General features: G+C 36.2%; 1 protein-coding gene across 1 annotated transcript; it reads right to left on the minus strand.

Annotated features, from left to right (window-relative positions):
- Positions 1–11,036: 11,036 nt before the first annotated feature.
- Positions 11,037–20,136, minus strand: LOC130982342 (HIPL1 protein-like). The gene is made up of 7 exons (XM_057906316.1): positions 19,875–20,136; positions 19,588–19,745; positions 17,405–18,211; positions 17,096–17,312; positions 13,253–13,431; positions 12,692–12,933; positions 11,037–11,563 (listed from the first exon to the last, which is right to left on the minus strand). Exons 1-7 carry the CDS (start codon positions 20,068–20,070, stop codon positions 11,155–11,157), a joined length of 2,208 nt encoding a protein of 735 aa, XP_057762299.1. The 5' UTR covers positions 20,071–20,136; the 3' UTR covers positions 11,037–11,154.
- Between the last annotated feature and the right edge of the window lie 207 nt (positions 20,137–20,343).

The following is a 20,343-nucleotide window of genomic DNA, read 5'->3' on the forward strand; positions in this document are numbered from 1 at the left end:
TGTATAGCTTTTCTTTCTTGTGCTCTCCTTAGAAGACCGGAGAATACGCGCACAAGATAAAAAGATAAGGGGATAATGGGTCTCCCTGCCTGATTCCTCTTCCGAGATTAAACTCTTTAGTTGGACAACCATTTATCAAAATAGAGAAGGATACTGTGCTTATGCATACCCAAAAATCAATCCATTTTTGTGGGAAGCCCGGAGATTTGAAGACGTCAATGAGAAAAGCACATTCAATCCAGTCATAGGCCTTTTCCATATCTAACTTCACTCCCATATATCCCTTATTGCCCTCTTTCTTTTTCTTCATGAAATGAAATATCTAAAATGCTGCTAGATCGTTATCTTTTATAAGTCTTTCTGGTGTAAAAGCACTTTGGAATTCTCCTATAATGTCTGGCAGCTTTAGTCTATTTTCAATTGTCTTTGTCACGAGTTTGAAAATAACATTGCATAGAGAGATTGGCCTATAATTCTGTGCGGCTCGGGTGTTTGATTTTAGGGATAAGGCAGATAAAGGTTTTGTTCACCTCTAAAGGATCTCCTCCATTATTAAGAATGTTGAGTGTCCACTTTGTCACATCTTCTCCCACTGTGTTCCACATCTTTTAGTAGAAAAGAGCTGGTAATTCATAAGGCCCTGGTGTCTTTGTTGGGTGCATTTGGCTCAAGGTTATCTTGGCTTCTTCTTTGATGAAATCGCTTTGAATTATATCTAATCTCTCTTGTGTTATTCTTCCCTTAACAACCTCAATTGTTTCTCCAATTTTCTCCGTATTTTCAGTAGCAAACAGCCTCTTAAAATAGGTTGTCATCACCTCTTCAATTTTATATTCTTTTTCCATTCTTCGTAGATTACTCCTGCATCATCCGATATTTTTTGCACTTTATTTCTTCTCTTCCTTTAAGACGCTTTTTATTTATGAAAGAAATTGTGTTCCTATCTCCTGCCTTTAGCCAATTTGCTCTTGACCTTTACGACCACCAGATTTCTTCTTGCTTTAAGAGCTCATCCAATTCTTCTTGGATTTTCTTTGATTGTGTCATTGCTGCCTGTGTTTGATCTCCAACTTGCACTTCTTATAGCTTTTTCTACTTTTCTCTAATGACCTTTGGGATTTGTTCGAAGTTCTTTTTGCCCCACTCCTCTAAAGATTTGCTACAGTTTTCTAGTTTTTCTTATAGATTAGGTATTTCCAGCATCCATGATCTCCTTACTACCTCTTCACACTCTTCATTTTTTAGCCATACTTGCTCAAATCTAAAAACATGTGTTCTTTTTGTCTTCTGTTCTGATTCTCCCAGCATATCTACAAGTATTGGAGAGTGGTCCGATCTATATCTTTAAAGATGCTAGACCACTGCTCTTGGAAAAGCCTCACTCCAGTCTATGTTGGTAATAGCTCTATCGAGTCTTTCTTGCACATTCTGATTTTCAACCTGGTTATTGGACCAAGTAAAATTATGTCCTACAAAGTCCAAGTTAAATAGTTCATTTACCTCTAAACCATAATTAGTTTGATCATTGAGTTTTTAACCTGTTTATTTTGGTCCATCAATTACACGTGATAAATCAAGTATTCTTTTCTAGAACAAAATACTTATATGTGTAGTTAATTGTTATTATAATTAGATATGGCAAAAATATATGTAGAAGAAAGCACTCGAAAAAATTATCCACAATGAAATTAGATATGGACTTGCAAATTCTCCATGAAAACGGAATGTAGAGGTACTCGTATCCATAGAAACCTACAAGAGAAATTTACTAAAATATTCTCATTTTTATAAACAAAAGTTATAAGTTGTCATGTTGAATATCTAATGTTTGGGTTTGATTATGTTAAATTGTGTTTGAAATTTTAGATTGTGTTACCTTATATTAAATATTGATGAATTTTTAAACGTGTTAAATTTAAAAGAAAAAATAAAGCACCTAGGGATATCTGTAGACATTCATCATCTCCATAAAAACAATTAATCGGGGATCCATCACGAAAATAAAACGAGTACGAAAGACATTTTGATAAACAGGGATAAGAGCAAAAAAGAAATACTTATCCCATGAATACCCATTGCCATCTCTAATTATAATGCTTTGGGGGGTGCCTTCTGCATAAGCCAACACAAACCAAATTTATTTATGTCCAAACTTGGTTATGATATTTCACAGATTTATTTTAAAAATTCAAACTCAACTCTAAATTAACCCGAATAAATTGGGTAAAATCTGATCGACCCAACATATAATTAGCATATATAATTTTATATATTTTATATAACAAATTAATAAAATTTGATTTTTAAAAGTTAAATTTAATAAATATTATATGTATTTATATAAAACAACTAAATCAATTTATAGGTAAAATGGTATTATATAATATAAAAATATTTATTGAAGTAGAAAACATAAGATTTATTAATAATTTTATTATAAAATATGTATTTTAGTTATATAATATGACTTCAGGACGGGTTGTGTCGACCCAAAGCATAATTCAAACTCGACACAAAAATGATATTAAGTAAAAATAATAAATTAGGTTTCAATAAAATATGGTTCGAGTCTGGTCTGATTTTGAGCCGGATTAGATCTTACACACCTCTAATGGCAGCCTAACTAATGCATGGTTTAACTAACAAATATTATACTAAAGGTGCGAAAACTCAATTGGGTTCCTCAATTGACTAAATTGACCGTCTACATCTATAAAATTTGGTTCATTAAGAAGTTAAATTAGGTATATTAAGAAACTAAATTGATTTTAACATCTTTGAAGAGTCCAAATAGTTGTCTGCACAGTAGGATAGCGTTTGTTTAGACTCTATTTGTTTTTTGTCTCTGTTAGCCGCCAAAAACATGAACACGGTGGTACGTGTTCTTTGTTTGGCTTGTGAGACACAAAAATAAGAGAGGTACAGTTGATAAGTAAAAATTGAAGTTCACAAATATCGGAAAGTGCATCGGATTGTCCAAGTAATACCATAGTGAGTGAATATTGTTTCCACGAAGATTAAAGGATTGAACAAGCAATTATCAAATTAAATTTCTAATTAAATTAATAAAACCTTATTTGTAGGGGGTAAGATTGTGTCTTGCTGAGAGCTTGAAAACCTTGAGTTCTTGAATGCTTGAATGCTTACGAATAGAAAGCTTGAGTGTTGATTTGCGAGAAGGCAGTGATGGTGAGAGTCAAGGGTTTCAGAGATGTTTATACTTTTAGAGAAATCAAACCTTATTTACTTATCTTGAAGTTTGCAAAGATCTTTCCTGATAAATATTTAGTAACTGATTTTCAATTCCTTGGCTCCTCAATTTCTCAAGCATTAATTAGTCATCAGTTAATTAATCAAGAGATTAACCACAAAAACTTATTTAATTTTCAAATAAGATTTAAAAGTAGTCCTTAGGTCCAATTACATGTCACATATTCAAGTTAGTCCTGTCTGATAAAATCTTTAGAAGAAAAACACAATTTTCAAAAATTATTTTAATTCAAATTATATGTCACTTATTCGAAATTAGCATGGTTCTGAAAATCGGACCGGACCGGTCGGTTCAACCGGATTAATCGAAAACCGGTCTTATAGCCGATTCGGTTGACACACAAAACCGTCTTGCAAAAAATCGGTTTAAAAATCGGCCGAACCAGTGATTAACCGGTAAACCAGTTGAACCGGCCGGGTCAAAAGACCGGTTCTCTAAAATAAATGTAAAAACCCCACCCCTCAAAACACCCGACCCTCTCCCTTCTGTCTCACTCTCACATTCCAACCAAATCCCTAATTTGCCTAACCTTTGAGAGAAAACACCGCCGCCACCATCAGCTCCCAGCCACCGCCCCACTAGCCACCGTCAGCCCCCAGCCGCCGCCACTCTTCTCTTCCTCACTGTCTCTGCTCGTCGCGAAGCCCCACCAGCCATCGTCACCCCCAGCCGCCGCCACTCTTGTGTTCACCGTCTCTGTGCTCGTCGTAAAGCCCGCCTCTGTGATCGTTGTCGTTGGCAGTGACAGAGGGTGTCGTCGTTGTTCTCGTCGTCGATCCTCTTCTCCTCTATGTCACGCAAACGGTTACTCAGTCCTCTTCAAGCGCATCTCTCCTCCGTGAATCTCTGCCCAGAGCCTCGCCGTGAAATCACTGCTCGGGGACTCGCCATCACAAAACGATCCTCTTCTGAGCTTACTCTGTCACCGCCGTTCCTCCTTCGCTCTGTCTCTGGTAATAATTAAGCCACTGCTTCTTCAGTTTCAATTTCTAAGATTCTGGCTTCTAAATTGGGATTGTGTTCTGAGTTGGATTGCTACTCATGTGGTTTTGAATTTAGTTTGGAGGTTAAGTTTGTATTGTTTTGGTTAGGTTTTCTGTTTCTAGATTCTCTGGATTTGGATTTGGATTTTGAATTTAGTCGTTTATTGAATGTTTAAGTTGTGAGTTGCTGAATGATTCTGTTCAATATTTTTTCCTAAGTTAATTTTGTTCATGATTTTTTTTTTTTGTATGTTAAAGATGGAACAATCACAAAGTGGTCAACAGCCACCAGATGATTATTGATAATTGATAACTTACACTTACATAATGCACTGAAGGTGTTTGAACCTTTGCTCATTTGAATGATACATATCTTTTGTGCATTTGATTATGCCATTGATTCTTGTTAGTGGAAAAAATCTTTTCTCCTCCTAGTAGGAAAACACAGCGTGTTGCCCACCAGAATAACAGGCCAGTTTTTCATTCTGTCAAAATCTAAGGAAGAATCAACTTGGTGGTGTCATATTTGGTTGCAAGAACAGTACATTGAAAGAATGCTAATCTAAACAATTCTTTGGTTAGCCTTTTTTGCAACTGTTTGATTTTTATTATATTCTTTGTAATAGATACTAATAATAATTAAGATGTGATATTTATACTTACTCATGTATACTAATAATCTGTTGTTTGTGAACTTCTAATATTAAATTATGAATAATTTATCATCTAAAACTGTAAAATTTTTAATTTTATTAAGTTAGAAATTATTGAATTTATATATTTAAAATTATATATAAAATTTTTAATAATTTTAATTAATATTTAATTAAACCGATTGAACCCCGGTCAAACCAGTAAACCATTAAACCAGTGACCTTACCGGTTTATTGACCGATCCGGTTCTCGCAACCTTGGAAATTAGAGTGATTAAAAATCATGCATGTGTCACACACTAATTTAACCACTATTCATAGCCCTCAAAGAGTCATGTGAAAAAGAGTTTTCAAGTTTTAATTCAAATATCAAAATTTTCAATTATAATAAAAGAGTTCAAAAGAGATTAGCATACCTTTCGATACCACTAATCCGAATGAAGAACGGATAACTCAATCATGAAATAGATCAATGCAAAATTTCAAAATAAAATAAACGTAGAATAATAACCCATAGAAAACATAAACAGAGCTCTTAACCATTTGACAAAGGATTAGTTACCCATCGAAAAGGAAGCAAACAATGAAAAGAGATTACGGAGAAACTGAATGTCTAGATTTGGATCCGAAGATCCCCCTCCCTGTGAACTAGGTTCACTTATTTATATTCTAATTCTAGAACATAAATTCAAACTAAACTAATCTTATCTTTCGGATAAAAAGATAAGCTAACTAATTACTAACTTGTAAATTCAAATATTCAAAACAATAATTCAAATCGAATCTAACAACCGAATTCCTTATGTTTTTAGAAAGAATTAATAACTAATCTTCTAGAGTTTTCAATATTTTAGATGTGAATAATAAGACCTCTAATGATGTGAATAATTAAACTTAGGTCTTAATTGTGCTTCTTGAGAGTTGTAATTATGTTTAATACGGGCTTGTATTAGAGAAAATTGTACAAAAGATCCAAAGACACACTTCTAGAAACATACACACACCAGGCGTGTGCATTATTGCAAGGAGGGATGCCCGGCGGAGATGAGGAGTCAAGGGAGGCAGCCAGGCATGGAGTTCATCCACCGAGCGCAAGAGATGGCCGCCGGGCGTGGAATGTGGGCCACTGGGCGTGCTTCGCTCCTTGGATGGTCCGCCAGGCATGGATTCCATCCATCAGGCATGGGAGCTTCAATTCCTTTAGGGCACGCTTTTATTTTCTTAGGCCACGTTTTTGTTATTTTTGAATTTTTTCTTTGATTTTTGATTATTTTTTAGTGAAAAACTCCTGAAATGATAAAAACACTAACACAACTTCATATATTTGATTATTTATTAAATTCCATTAGAAAACATAAGTAATTTTATTAAAACCAAAGAAAATAAATAAAAAAGGACTTTAAAAATCACTTAAAATGACGTGTCATCACAAACCGAATTCCTTGAAGGCAGTTTATTTCTTATTTGGATTAGGAGAAATATATTTTGTGGGCTTTTAGTGCTTTGTGACAAGGCAGATCTTAACGGACTTTTAATCGATAATCCTGGGCCAGTTGGTCCAAGTTACCGGGTGATAAAACACCTCTCAAATCTAATTATCCAAACTTCTCCTTATCGCAGTCACAACACAAGCATATAACTAGGATTTTGACCCAAGCATCGACCCAGAGCTTCTTTGGACTTCTCAATATTTTGCTTAAGGCAACTCTTTAAACAAGCTTTCAATCGATAATCCCGATCTAGTTGGTCCAAGTTATCGGGTAATAAAACACCTCTCGGATTTACTAGCCCATGTTTATCCTTCAAACAGAAACATCACAAGCACATAAATAGACCCTAATCATTGGTGCTTAAAGCCTTGGACCTTTTGATTTCTTTTGATCTTTCCATCATTTTTTATTTTTATTTTTTCAACTGCTTCAAAGGATTGATGGTCGAATCCTCATAATACTTATTTAAATTTCTGTTCTTGAAGATTCCTTTTATGTTTCCTCAAGATTTAAGTATTTCATATTTCTTCAAATGTAATCACATATACTTAAACACCTTTACTATTTGTTTTTGAATTATTTAATTCAATCCTTTCATTAAGATATCCTCCTAAAAATAGTTATTAAAAGAACAAGCATTCAAATTTTAAGTTTAAGATAAAAAAATATAGAATATGCATTCAATGCGAAGAAGAAAACAAAAAAGAAACAAAATACAAAACAAAGATAAAGAAAAAGTAGAAGGAAAAACAATAAACAAAAGAGAAAGAAATAACTATCCACCATTAGAGAGGATTTATCTTATTATGATCTTATCCAAGTTTATCACCACTGCTTCGTGTGCAGGTTCTTTATGATCTATGGTGTTATCAACACCAAATTTAGGGGTTTACACTAAACTTCGAGATTTACATTAAACTTAAAGATTAACAGAATAATGAGTATAAATTATTGACAAAAGCATACGTGTATGAAAAGAAAAAGGATAAGATAAAATCCTAATCAATGTAATTTTAAATGAGGGGTATTTGATTTGAAAATGTCCAGTGTCAGACGTCCTTGCATGCATGCTCCCCTGGGAGCTTTACAAATTATACGCCAAGTGTGTGAACATGGGTGTAATAAGACCTCAGATTTTTTTTGAAATTAAATATTAAATAATTTATGATTTATTTTATTTATTTAAGATATTATTTTCAGAAATTTTTATATTAATTGGATATTATTTTTATTATTGATTTAAAACTTTAGTAATTGAAGAATAATGAGAAGTTTATATGTTTTAATTTGAATAATTAGATTTTTAATTTTATTTTATAATTTAAAAGAAATTAATTTGATTATCTCTAATTATTGAAGTAGAGTATTTATTTGAAAATAAACTATAAGTTGATAATTAAATAGTACTTTTTTATAGATATTATTATTATTGGATTAAAATTAGTTTTCAATTACTCCATTACCCTTAATTTTATTAAGAATAACTAAAACTACCCTTACCCCTTTTTAATCACAAACCCTAACCCTAAAACTCCACACACACAACTCTTACCCTAATTTTTCTTCCTTCAGCCGCCACACCCCCTCCCTTTCTTCCAAAAACACATACACACACATACACACACCCATAGAGAAGGAGAGAGAAAGAGCACAGAGAGCAAAGAAAAGAGAGATGGAAGATCTGCTGCCTCGTTGCCGCCGTGATCGTCAAACTGCCGTAAGTGAGGAGCTCGTGCCACGATCGTTAGCGTCCTCCAGCTTCACCTGCGCTGCGGCGTCTCTTGTTAGCCGTTCGTGGAGCTACAAAGAGCATCGCCGTCGAAGCCGCACTGTCCTGTCACCATTTGGAAGACCAAAACGCAAGAGAGGAATGGCGCGACTACGCCGCTGTTGTAGTCGCCCGCGAGTTGAGCTGCTCTATTTCATAGTGGCTGAGCTCTGGTACTCCCTATTCGTCAAGCTTGTGGTGCTGATGCGGGAATCACTGCCGGAGGAGGAGAAGACTGTGTCGCCGTGATTCTGGCCGCCGGAAGCGGTTTTGTGGCCGCCGAAACTACCGTCGGGGTTGCCGCTACTTGGTCCGGTCGTTACTTCTTTGTTACGATAAGCGTTTTCGTTTCGGAAATCCTCAAAATTCAATATTCTATAATATTTGTTAGAGATTCTGAGGTTCTGAAAACATAGGGTCGATTCTTGGTTATTGCACAGAAAATAGAATAAAAATACATCAACTGAAACCGGGAGCTCCAGGTACTCGCAAACTAATTTGAAAGCCCGAATGGCGGCCCAGCTGTTAGGATGTAATTGAGACGGTGCCACAAAGCAATGATTCATCAGCGCCTAAACGAACTCCGAAAAAGCGCACCCCCATCCAGGTAAATATCGACTCGTACACCCACATCCAGTCGGGTACTTACGGTGAGTTGGGATTTAGGTAGCACACCCTCTCATCAGATTCAGAGAGCACTAGCTCATACTGACGCTTGATATCGCCACCCCCACATAGGGATGGAAATAGGCCAGGTCAGGTCAGGCTTTGCTCTTAACAGGCCTGGCCTATCATACAATTAATTGGCCTTAGCCTGACTTGCAGCCTATTATAGGCTCTTTATAAAGTATTAGGCCTGGCCTGTTATTTAGCATGGTCTGGCCTGAAACCTGTTAAAAAGCCTGATAATTTTTTTTTTCAAAAATAAAAATATTATTTAAAAAAAATATTTTTTAGTAAAAATATTTATATGTAATATGTCATATATTTAATATTTATAAAAAAATTTAAACTTTTAACGTATTTAAAATATACAAAAATATTTATAATAAAATATAATAGATTTAAAATATCTTATAATTTTGTTATAATAAATAATTATTTATATATTTAGTTATATTTTAACAGGCCCAGGCAGGTCTGACAGGCCAATAAGGCTAATTAGTGAGCCTGGACCTGGCCTATTAACGTATTAAGGCTTTTAAAAGAGCTTGGGTCTGTGCCTATTTTATAACAGGTCAGGCCAGGTCAGGCCAAATACAGGTCAGGCTTCAGGCCCCTGACAGGCCGCCTGGCCTTTTCCACCCCTACCCCCCACAGATCGCCCCCTGATCACAGAGTCACTGGAGATCTGCTTCCGTCACCCAAGACGGCGTTTTCCAGACATCAGAGGTCACGCAATAGTATGTTGAGAGAACATCACCAATCGGACCCATGGGGGCTCCAACGCTTTCACTCCTCTGTCGAGCCATACCTAAAAAAGGGAGAGGGGCACCACCATCAACCCACCGGAACCAGGCGGATGAAAATCATGCAAACACCAAACCTATCTAACACAAACCGAAACTACGCCCAAAATAGTGGTGCTCACCCCCTCTAATAACCCACTACTCCTACTCAAAACACAGCTCCAACATGAAGAAAATACAGTATACAGACTAAAGGAAAGAAATGAGCAAAACAATCAAAACTTAAAAAGAGGAGAGAAACACCAACCTGATAAAGACTGAAGCGAAGATCAAGGAGTAATCCAAAGCACAAGACAGACGCACAGAACGCACAAACGATCTAAAAAAATTTGAAGCAACAAGGATAGCGCAGAGAGGAAGAAGAAGAAAAACTAAATGCAAGGGAAATAGAAAATCAGAAACGGTTGCCGAGCACTTTCAAAAAATGAAAAGATAAAAAGCAAAAATTAAAGAAAAGACCAAAATGTCCCCTCACATTAAATACCATTATGACACCTTGAAAAATGCAAATGATAGACCTCCCTTCGGAAAGAGCAACATGCACATGATAAAGATGCCTAAACCGACCAAGGTTCAAGCAATCCCCCACATCGTACCCATACGGCACGACCATGAAACTTTCGGGGCTCCCGACCTTGACAGGGGAAACCGGACCACGAACCCCTCATCAAGTCACAACGACAAAAAAGTCCTTCTAGCGACGACACCGAACACACTCGTTCTCTCGTTTCGGAGACAACTGTTACGAATCCGGTCCCCAGGTCCCACAATGAACAGCCTCCGATCCGAACCGACTACTCGGGTTCAAGCCTTCTATTAGTATCCTAAAACGGTCCTCCAATCTCTAACCAACATTCAAATTCGAATACCTCTATCATCTTAACCAGACAAAATAAGATGAGATAACTACCACCAGCTATATAAAAGGGAGTTAGAGGCCCCCTCAGGTACGTTACTCATTCCATACACCTTACACCTCTCAGATTCATTCTGACTTGGCATCGAAATGTCTTTGCAGGTACCACCTCTCATTGTTCCAGTCAGATAATCTGACGACCACCTCAACTCGCAAGTTCCCAATTCATTTCACAACACATACCAAAGACTTCTAGTACAAATTTATTGTTTAAATTATAATTTGATTATCATTCAATAATATTATTGTATTATAATTTTATAATATTGTATTATATGAAATTATAAAAGTATTATTTATTTTTATTATTTAAATTTTTATTTTATTATTATTTTATATATTTTTATTTAATTATTATGGGTCAAATGCTTCGATTAGTGACCTACCAATTGAACTATTCACCTAGTAGTAATCCAACAACTTGTCAAATCGATTGCCGTTCAATTCTTATAACTATGATTCTAACACATCGCAAATGCACTTAAATGTCTGAAATAAAAAATCAGATTTAGATTCTTTGTTCACTTATTAGTTGTTGTAAATTATGCATATAGGGAAACAAAAGTTAGAAATGAAATTAATAAATACGAAAGATCATAACATACTACAATAAAGTCAATAAGATCAGCAAGATGGATGAAAATTGCAGCAGCATAAGATATCCAGACACGTTACTCCAACGGATTGCAAGAGATGGAGAAGGACCAGGAGGTTGGCTTGTAGGATTAGTTGCAGATGTCTTTTCCAGAGAGCAAGCATAGCTGCAGCGACTCGGCCGCACAACTCGGTAAACGCCAGCGCTGGCAAGGATATAGACATCTTTGTTGTTGTCTTCACCAAATGAAAAGATATAACCTAATGCTGGAAGGGAGCTCCCAGGCGCAGAGTCACATTTGATAGCAGAATCATGTGCACACTTGAAAGGGGTTTTGTTAGTGCTGAAATTTCCACTGTTTTCTGGGTCTTCTGTGGCTGCCCATATTGCTCCAGCATACAAATCTCCATACAAATACCTGAAATCATTTTCAATGATTAATAATAGAAGCAACATAGCAGCCATAATATTCATTTATTTTAATCAAATACCTGGTTATAATATAATGTATAAGGAAACAAAGTACTTAAAGGAGCGAATTGTTAAGAATTAATTTTATATAAATATGAATAATTATCATATTTTTGAAGATCAATTTAAGCATATTGCATATATAGGTGCTATAGGTGTTATTTGTTCTAATCCAAGAATTTATATATCCAAATCAAGGCATGAGGAATGAGGATGAGACACTAAAAGAGAAAGGAAAACTTTGTTGTTAAAATTAGGTTAAATTACTTTAGAAATCTATAGTTTTCACTTAATTTGTTTTTATAACTTAAAAAGTTGATAATTAATTTTTTGTATTGTACAAAAAAATTTCAATCCATGTCCTATAGTATAAAAATATATAATCAAGTAGTTATACTATTCAAAGATTTTCAACTAAGTAGCCCTATATTAAATTATGAAGGCTAATTTTTTTTAGATATAGAACAAGATTGTGTATAATTTATGGTAATGGTTAATTGGTGTGTTTTTTTTTTATATGAATTTTTTTTTTTAATTTTAAATAACAAATAGGACCTTCAAATTTAAAGAATAATGAAATTTGTAGAAAAATTTGAGGGTCAGATTTCCTAAGTTCATAAATCGAATTTTCGTAAAAAAATTTTTAATACTAAAATATAAATTTAAAAGTCAGATTTGTATATTTAAATAAAATTAAAATAAGAAAAAACAAATCTGACCATCGTATTTGCATGTTAAAATAAAAAATTAAATGTCACAAATCAAATTTGTGCTTTCCACATGAAAAAAAAATACAAAGTCTCCACATTGTTTGAAATCACCATTCTAAGCCCAACACAAAAAATAAAAAGTGAATTGGAAAACGTTTGTGTCATATAGTAAGTAATTTAATTAAAAATGCTCAACTTCATTTCTTCCAGATACAGGGATCTAATTGAAATTAGTGTACAACAAAGGGACTTAATCACAAATTTTCAAAACTATAGCAAGTTCCAGAGTAATTAAACCACAAAAATAATTTGATGCATTCCTCAGTTAGACATGCTTTATGTGGTTACTGAAGAAAACTTATTACCTTCCATATGTGCAAGGATCAGTGGTAGAACGATAGATATATCCCCCAGTTATTGATGCTGATCCTTCATTCTTGTTGACAACTGAATGGTTGTATCCAAGTATTGGGAAAATTGGATTAATAGATTTTACAGAGGTATTGCCTCCCGCTGATTGAGTGGGGTTGAAGAGATAAGGGCCCTCGTAAACACTCCATCCATAGTTTCCGCCCTTTGTGATGAGATCTACCTCCTCGTATAGATCCTGCATAAGAATCAGTTGTTAATAATTGAGAATGTTCTACGAAGTACTAACTCACAAATTTAGCATTACACTTTGTAGGAAATGTATCCTCACATGTGAAATTTTACATGTTGGTTTTTACTATTGATTATATTATTTTCTTTAATGATTCAGTATTTAGCTTAACCTTGATTGATGGTAAAAATCAACACAGATAACGTCTAGATGAGATGATCGATTTCCCACTTTGTAAGAATAACATGTAGGGCTTGAACTTTTAAGTGAGTCAACAGTGATGTAATTAAAATTCAAAAATGTGTCGGTAAAAGCATCCACAAACCTGTCCAACATCTGCACACACAAAGTAGGAAGGTCTTTCTGAATCGAAACTGCATCGCCATGGATTTCTTAGTCCTAAGGCCCATATTTCAGGCTGCAGATCTTTGTCTTCACTAAATGGATTATCCTTTGGAATGGAATAGTTACCCCATAGCCCAAGTTTGCTAATTTCAGCTGCACCTGAAAAATTCAAGAATAAATGTCATTTCCAACAGCATGTGAGTACACCTTTTTGAAAGTGAGAAACTGAGAATAAAATCATAGCATATGGTTGAGGAGCAATGTATTCCCTACACAAGTACTAACTGTGGTTCATAATAATTTTACCTCTTTTTGTAAAATATTTTTTTAGTGTCTACATAGTATTTTGGTGTCTACCTCTTTTTATACATATATTCATAAACTAATGTATTTAGTTAATTTATGAATGTATGGGAAACTCCGCCTATGTTACACTTGCGGTACATAGCCGGTCCCAAGCCCGGATAAAAGAGGAGGGTTGTGTTAGGTCTTCGGCAACCAACATAAAAATATAGCCGAACCCCCATGACATGAATCAAAGACATTATTGCGCTAAAGCTAGGTCGTTGCCCGGAAGCAACGCGCTGTATGGCTCGAGTACGGTGTCGAAGCAAGAGCCGCTGCATCGGTGCCCGGATGTAGTGTTAAATGAGCAAGGGTTCTCGCGTTTTCGTGAACGGACGAGGGTAAATAAGCTAGTTCACAAAGGAAAAGGTAAAGGTCGAAGCGACAGAAGGTTGAGATTTGGGACATGGAACATAGGCACTCTAACAGGAAAGTCCATGGAGGTAGTGGACACCATGACAAGGAGGAAGATTAACATTATGTGCCTACAAGAAACGAAATGGGTTGGTGCAAAGACTAGGGAGTTGGATACTTCTGGTTTCAAACTTTGGTATACAGGAAAGGTGAAGAATAGGAATGGGGTTGGAATAATTGTGGATAAGCAGTGGAAGAAGGACGTAGTGGATGTCAAGAGGGTGGAAGATCGGATCATCTCTATCAAACTTGTGGTGGAGGGAGGTGCTTTCCATGTGATTAGCGCCTATGCACCGCAAGTGGGTTCGGACGAACAACACAAGATAAGGTTTTGGGAGGATCTAGAGAATTTGGTTCAAGGCATACCTTTGGGAGATAAGATTTTCTTAGGAGGAGATTTAAATGGCCATGTTGGGAGAGAAGTGACTGGATATGGGAGTATTCACGGAGGCCATGGTTTCGAGGTGATCAATGCCGATGGTAAAACTATTTTGGACTTTTCCTCAACTTTTGATCTTCTCATCGCAAATACATGTTTTAAAAAGAGAGACGAACATCTTATAACCTATAAGAGTGGCATGACAAGCTCTCAAATCGACTTCTTCTTGTTGAGGAGAGTCGACCGAAAATTTTGCATTAACTGTAAAATTATCCCGGGAGAGAGTTTGACAACACAACATAAGGTGCTCGTCATGGATTTTCGCGTTGAGCAAAAATTGAGGAAAAGACATCATACGAAAAACCCAAGGACGAGGTGGTGGCGGATGAAAGGTGAGGAACAAAGAAGCTTCCTAAGACGGGTAAGAGAAGAGGCAAAGTGGGATGAGAATGGAAGCGCGGAAGAGATGTGGAGGGAGATGGCAGAAGTTATTAGAAGAACAGCAAAAGAAAGTTTTGGTGAATCTAAAGGAATAGGACCAAGAGACAAGGAGTTCTGGTGGTGGAATGCGAGTATACAAGAAAAGATAAAGATAAAAAGTGAATGCTTTACAGAGTGGTCTTTATGCCGCAATGCAGATAACTGGGAAAAATATAAGGCGATTAAGAAAGAGACAAAAGTGGCTGTAAGTGAAGTAAGGACAAGAGCATATGAGGGTCTCTACCAGTCTTTGGGCACGAAAGAAGGAGAAAAATGCATATATAGAATCGCAAAGAGTCGGGAAAGAAGAACGAGAGATTTGGATCAGGTTAAGTGCATAAAGGATAAGGATGGAGAGGTGTTGGCTCAAGAGGAGAAGATTAATGAAAGGTGGAAGAGCTACTTCTACGAGTTATTTAATGAGGGACAGAAGACTCTTCCGAGCCTTGGTCGATTATGCACAAGGGAAGAAGATCAAAACTTTGACTACTATCGAAGGATTCGAGACTTCGAGGTAAAAGAGGCTCTAAAGCAGATGAAAAATAGCAGGGCAGTAGGACCTGATAATATCCCGATTGAGGTTTGGAAGGGTCTTGGAGGAAAAGGCATCAACTGATTAACCAAGCTTTTTAATGAGATTTTAAGGTCAAAGAAGATGCCTGATGAGTGGAGAAAGAGCACCTTGGTACCTATCTACAAGAATAAGGGGAATATACAAAGTTGCGAAAACTATAGAGGGATTAAGCTTATGAGTCATACTATGAAGTTATGGGAAAGGGTGATAGAACGGAGGTTGAGAAAAGAGACACAAGTAACAGAGAACCAATTTGAATTTATGCCAGGCAGATCTACCACTGAAGCGATATACCTATTAAGAAGGATGATGGAGAGGTATCGTAGTAATAAAAAGGGATCTGCACATGGTGTTTATTGATTTGGAAAAAGCATATGATAGGGTACCAAGGGAAGTCTTATGGAAGGTTTTAGAAAAGAGGAGAGTAAGGATCGCATATATTCGGACAATTAAAGACATGTATGATGGGACCACAACTAGTGTGAAGACTCAATGTGGTGTGACAGAGGAATTCCCTATTGGTATAGGATTACACCAGGGATCATCCTTAAGTCCATACCTTTTCACATTAGTCTTGGAAGTACTCACAGAGCACATCCAAGAGCCTGTGCCTTGGTGCATGCTTTTTGCCGATGATATCGTCCTTATGGGAGAGTCAAGGGAAGACCTAAATAAGAAGTTGGAGTTATGGAGAGAAGCTCTAGAAGTGTATGGTTTGCGCATAAGCCGTAACAAGACGGAATATATGGAATGTAAGTTCAGTCTGAGAAGGGAAAACTCCAATATAGAGGTGAAGATTGGAGAAAACATCCTACGAAAAGTTAAAAGTTTTAAGTATCTTGGGTGCATCATACAGGATAATGGAGAGATTGAACAGGATGTAAATCATAGGATCCAAGCAGGTTGGTCAAAATGGTGGAGTGCATCTGGTTTTATATGCGACAAAAAAGTGCCTTTAAAACTTAAAGGTAAATTCTATCGCACTGCTATAAGACCGGCTATGCTGTATGGTACGAAGTGTTGGGCGGCTAAAGGGGAGCACGAATATAAGCTGAGTATGGCAGAGATGAAGATGTTGAGATGGATGAGTGGTCATACGCGATTGGATAAAATAAGGAATGAAGATATAAGGGAGAGAGTTGGAGTAGCACCCATTGTGGAAAAGATGGTTGAATCGCGTCTCAGGTGGTTTGGACATGTGGGAAGAAGACCGATAGAACATCCAGTCAGGAGGGTGGATGAGATGGAAGATGGACAAAGAGCGAAAGGCAGAGGAAGACCTAAGAAGACCATCCGTGAGGTGGTCAAACGAGATCTACATGTAAACGGTCTCTCTGTAGACATGATACATGACAGAGCACAATGACGCCGTTTGATTCATGTAGCCGACCCCACTTAGTGGGACAAGACTTTGTTGTTGTTTGTTATGAATGTATGGGAAAATAAGTCAAACAACAGTCATTGTGAACCGGAGGTAGTAATTCTAAGCTGACATATGAATCAAGGAACGGGTATGCAGTTTATTTCAGTATGTTTTTGTGATTAAATTAGAAGTATTCCTTTACAGAGAACTCAGTATGCATACGTAGGTAAATGAGAGAACCAGGGGAACTATGCTTAGTAATACCTACTTGGGATATTGTCTACGTCAATCCTCATAATCTTTCCGAGTAAAGATTTCTTGTTTTGGGAAAAATTGTTTGGATCACCTGAGCCTCCTCCATCACCCATCATGAAGTATAGATATCCATCTTCTGGACCAAAGAGTATCTGACCTCCATGATGAGATGTATAAGGGAGGCCCATGGTAAATATTCTCCTCACTTCTGTTGGTTTTGCACTTTCAGCCTGCAAAAAAATTAGAATTCAGTTCAACTCATTTAATATACTCTTCTAGAAAGTAGAAACTACTTCTTTTGTATGTGAGGATCAGCATTTACCGAGGAAGGCTGAGATCCGGTACCATTAGCGGTGTATTCTGCGATAACAGTTTGATACTGGCATGGTGGGGAACCATGATCAGTACCTATTTTTGATGGATCACAATTAACATCTGAATTACATGCACATCTTCCATTGCATCCCGACCACTTGGACTTATCACAGTTAAATGAAGCAAAGAATCGACCATTTTGTGCGAAATTTGGATGAAACGCCATTCCCATCATTCCAAATAGTGTATTAAAATAAACTTGGTCAGTTAGATCAACAAAGGGACTTGATTCGTCAAGCTTTAACGTTCCACCCGATTCCTTGTCTGGAAGTGTTGCCAGCCAAACCTTGCCCATCTGATTAGAGAAGAATGCTCGGTTAGAGCCATCAGGATGAGCTGCCATGCTAAGGTAAGATCCATTGCCAATTTTCTCAAGGCACAAGCCAAGAGGAGGGTTGATAGGTGTTGTGGTTTTGTTTAGTGCAACAGGTTCACCTTCAAAACACACTGAAGTATTAGTCGATGTTCCACCGAAAGCGCTACAAAAGTCAGTTTTGGACTGCCACAAGTTAGTCAATTTTGTTGCATTGGCCTTAATTTGTGGTCCTCCTGCTTGTCCTTGCAATGAAGGGGCAAAAGGTGAATTTGTTATATATACAGTTTGGCATGTATCCCATACTTGAGAACAGAAATCTTCCACTGCTGCTGCCTTTGACTGTGACGAATTTGCTGGTACGGTGGAGTTGCAAAGCACTGGCACTGATCTCGGAGAGGATTGAACTGTATATAGCTCTGCTGAAAATGGGTCGCACCTCTACAACAAAGAAAGTATGCAAAGAAATGAATGCAGGTATGAATTTTTGAATTGTCTGAAAAGTGTTGTACGGTCCACTAGTAGAGATGTCAACATATTGAGATCTCAATGCAATTGGTCACTTTACATAACAAGAAAATTTGTTGAAGCATGTGCCACTTTTGCTGTGACATTTTGTATCAGTACATTTTATTTTATTTTATTTTCTTATTTTTTTTGTTGGCCAGGACAGTACATTATGTAATTAATACTAATAATGTGTGTTAAGTCTTGTCTAACTGTCTAAGTATGAAAGGTTCTTTAACTAGAACTTGATTATGCAGCAAAACAGAATAAGAGAGAAAGGTTTTTGTGTAGTATTGAATGGAAAATTGAGAAATGACATTACACTGTAATTTGGCAATACGGCAGCTTATATATAATACATAACAAGTCTAAAAGGGAGAGAGCTAAATCAAGAAATCACTACAAGATGCTAAAGAAATCTTCTCCAAGAATCTGTTGAATAACAGCATTAACAGATTCTCTAAAACTAGAAACTGGAAGTTACTCACTATGCAAGTTACCAACTAAGCTAACTAACTATATAAGTTGCTAACTATCTCATTCCTTAATAAAGTAGAGATATTTTGAAGCTTGTAATTATTAAATTTGAAGTAAACGTAACTAATGATTCAACATGTTTTTAGAAGTTACAAATTGTTTCAGGTGTTAGTGACCAATTAAACTGAAGTTAGAATGGATTTGCGCGAGTTACCAATTCAATGTTGTCTAGTGTAGACAACTTTAAATGGTTGCACATATAACATTCTTGGTAATAATTTAGAAAACAACATACATAAACAGAACATTTGAAATATGCAAATATTTATATCAGAAAAGTGCAGATCAGTTCTGACTTCTTTGGGAAAATGTACTCAACTTCCACTCCTATCTTCTGAGTTAAGAACCAATAAAATTCCTCTACCCATTCAATATTTCACTATGGATTGCTACAAGCAAAATTACAGCCATGACTTTACAGGCATGAAAATTTGACAAAAAAATTAGTCTAGACTTCAGGGAAAATCATCTATGACAAATTGAGAAAGCTCTTGAAGCTCAAATCTCAATATATGGTCCAGATGTTAATGTCGTGAAGAAAAGATAAACCTGAAATCATTACTCACTAGTTGCTCACTGATGCCACAACTCAAACATGAAGAAGTTAGATGGTTTATTTCAGTATACAATTCCTACTTCTAACGGTTGCACGGTGAAAGGGAAATTCAATACACAGTAAGCAGGTAAACGAGAGAACCAAGGTAACTTTGAAAATATGCTTTCAGGTAATAAATAAATAAATAAAAACAAAACAAAAAACAAATATCACTTACCGCACAAAGTATTGATTTCAAAACTGAGGCACAGGCGGGATCAGATACTTTCATGGCTTGAAACTGCTTTTGTATTTGTGCATCTTGTGTGGAGTTGCAACATGTGCTTCCATTGTAAGGACAAAATCCAAGGGTTTTATTCGGGGTAAAGGGTGCCCCTACAGGAGCAACAAGAAATCAATAATAAATAATACAAACAGGGGAAGTAAGGCTACGGAATCTATAAAACTAAAAAATGGACCAAAAAAAGAAAAGAAAGAAAAAAATGGAAAGATAACTAGACTTACTGGAATCAACGCATAGAGGAAGTGAAACTGCACAATCCAAAAGCAGCACCAAGCAACAAAATAAGAAGGTGGAGGAAAATAGAACACCCTTCTTCATCTCACCATAAACCAGTTGAAACTTGAAACTCCTCTTACAATTCAACTTATATATACATTCAAATCCGCAAGCCTTCGCAGTATTTTGACTTAGTGGCATAAGATATTGTATTGATTCAAGGGAAACAGGCTTTTTGCCAAATTCTACTTATCACAGTGCTAGATTTAGAAAGCCAAATCACTCTCATTCTTTTGTCACATTTTCGTTTTTTTCTATATATATAATTCAAATTCAACCTTTCTTGTCTTCAACTTGTGTTTTTAAGTCAACTCTACCCTCAATGTTTTAATATTGGATTCAGACCTGTCTATTAAAAAATAAAATAAAAAATAGAAAATGGGGGAAAGAAATTGCCCAACCACTGGCGTTGAA

Source organism: Arachis stenosperma, chromosome 5 (assembly GCF_014773155.1).
Source record: "Arachis stenosperma cultivar V10309 chromosome 5, arast.V10309.gnm1.PFL2, whole genome shotgun sequence".
NCBI classification, from domain to species: domain Eukaryota; kingdom Viridiplantae; phylum Streptophyta; class Magnoliopsida; order Fabales; family Fabaceae; genus Arachis; species Arachis stenosperma.

Excerpts from the sequence above, each read along its gene's own strand:
- LOC130982342 (XM_057906316.1), bottom strand. The coding sequence starts at position 20,070 with ATGCCACTAAGTCAAAATACTGCGAAGGCTTGCGGATTTGAATGTATA. Across the intron at positions 18,212-19,587 it reads TGAAATCAATACTTTGTGCG|AGGTGCGACCCATTTTCAGC; the intron begins GTAAGTGATATT and ends TCTTTGTTGTAG. Across the intron at positions 13,432-17,095 it reads TGACGTAGACAATATCCCAA|GTGCAGCTGAAATTAGCAAA; the intron begins GTAGGTATTACT and ends TGAATTTTTCAG.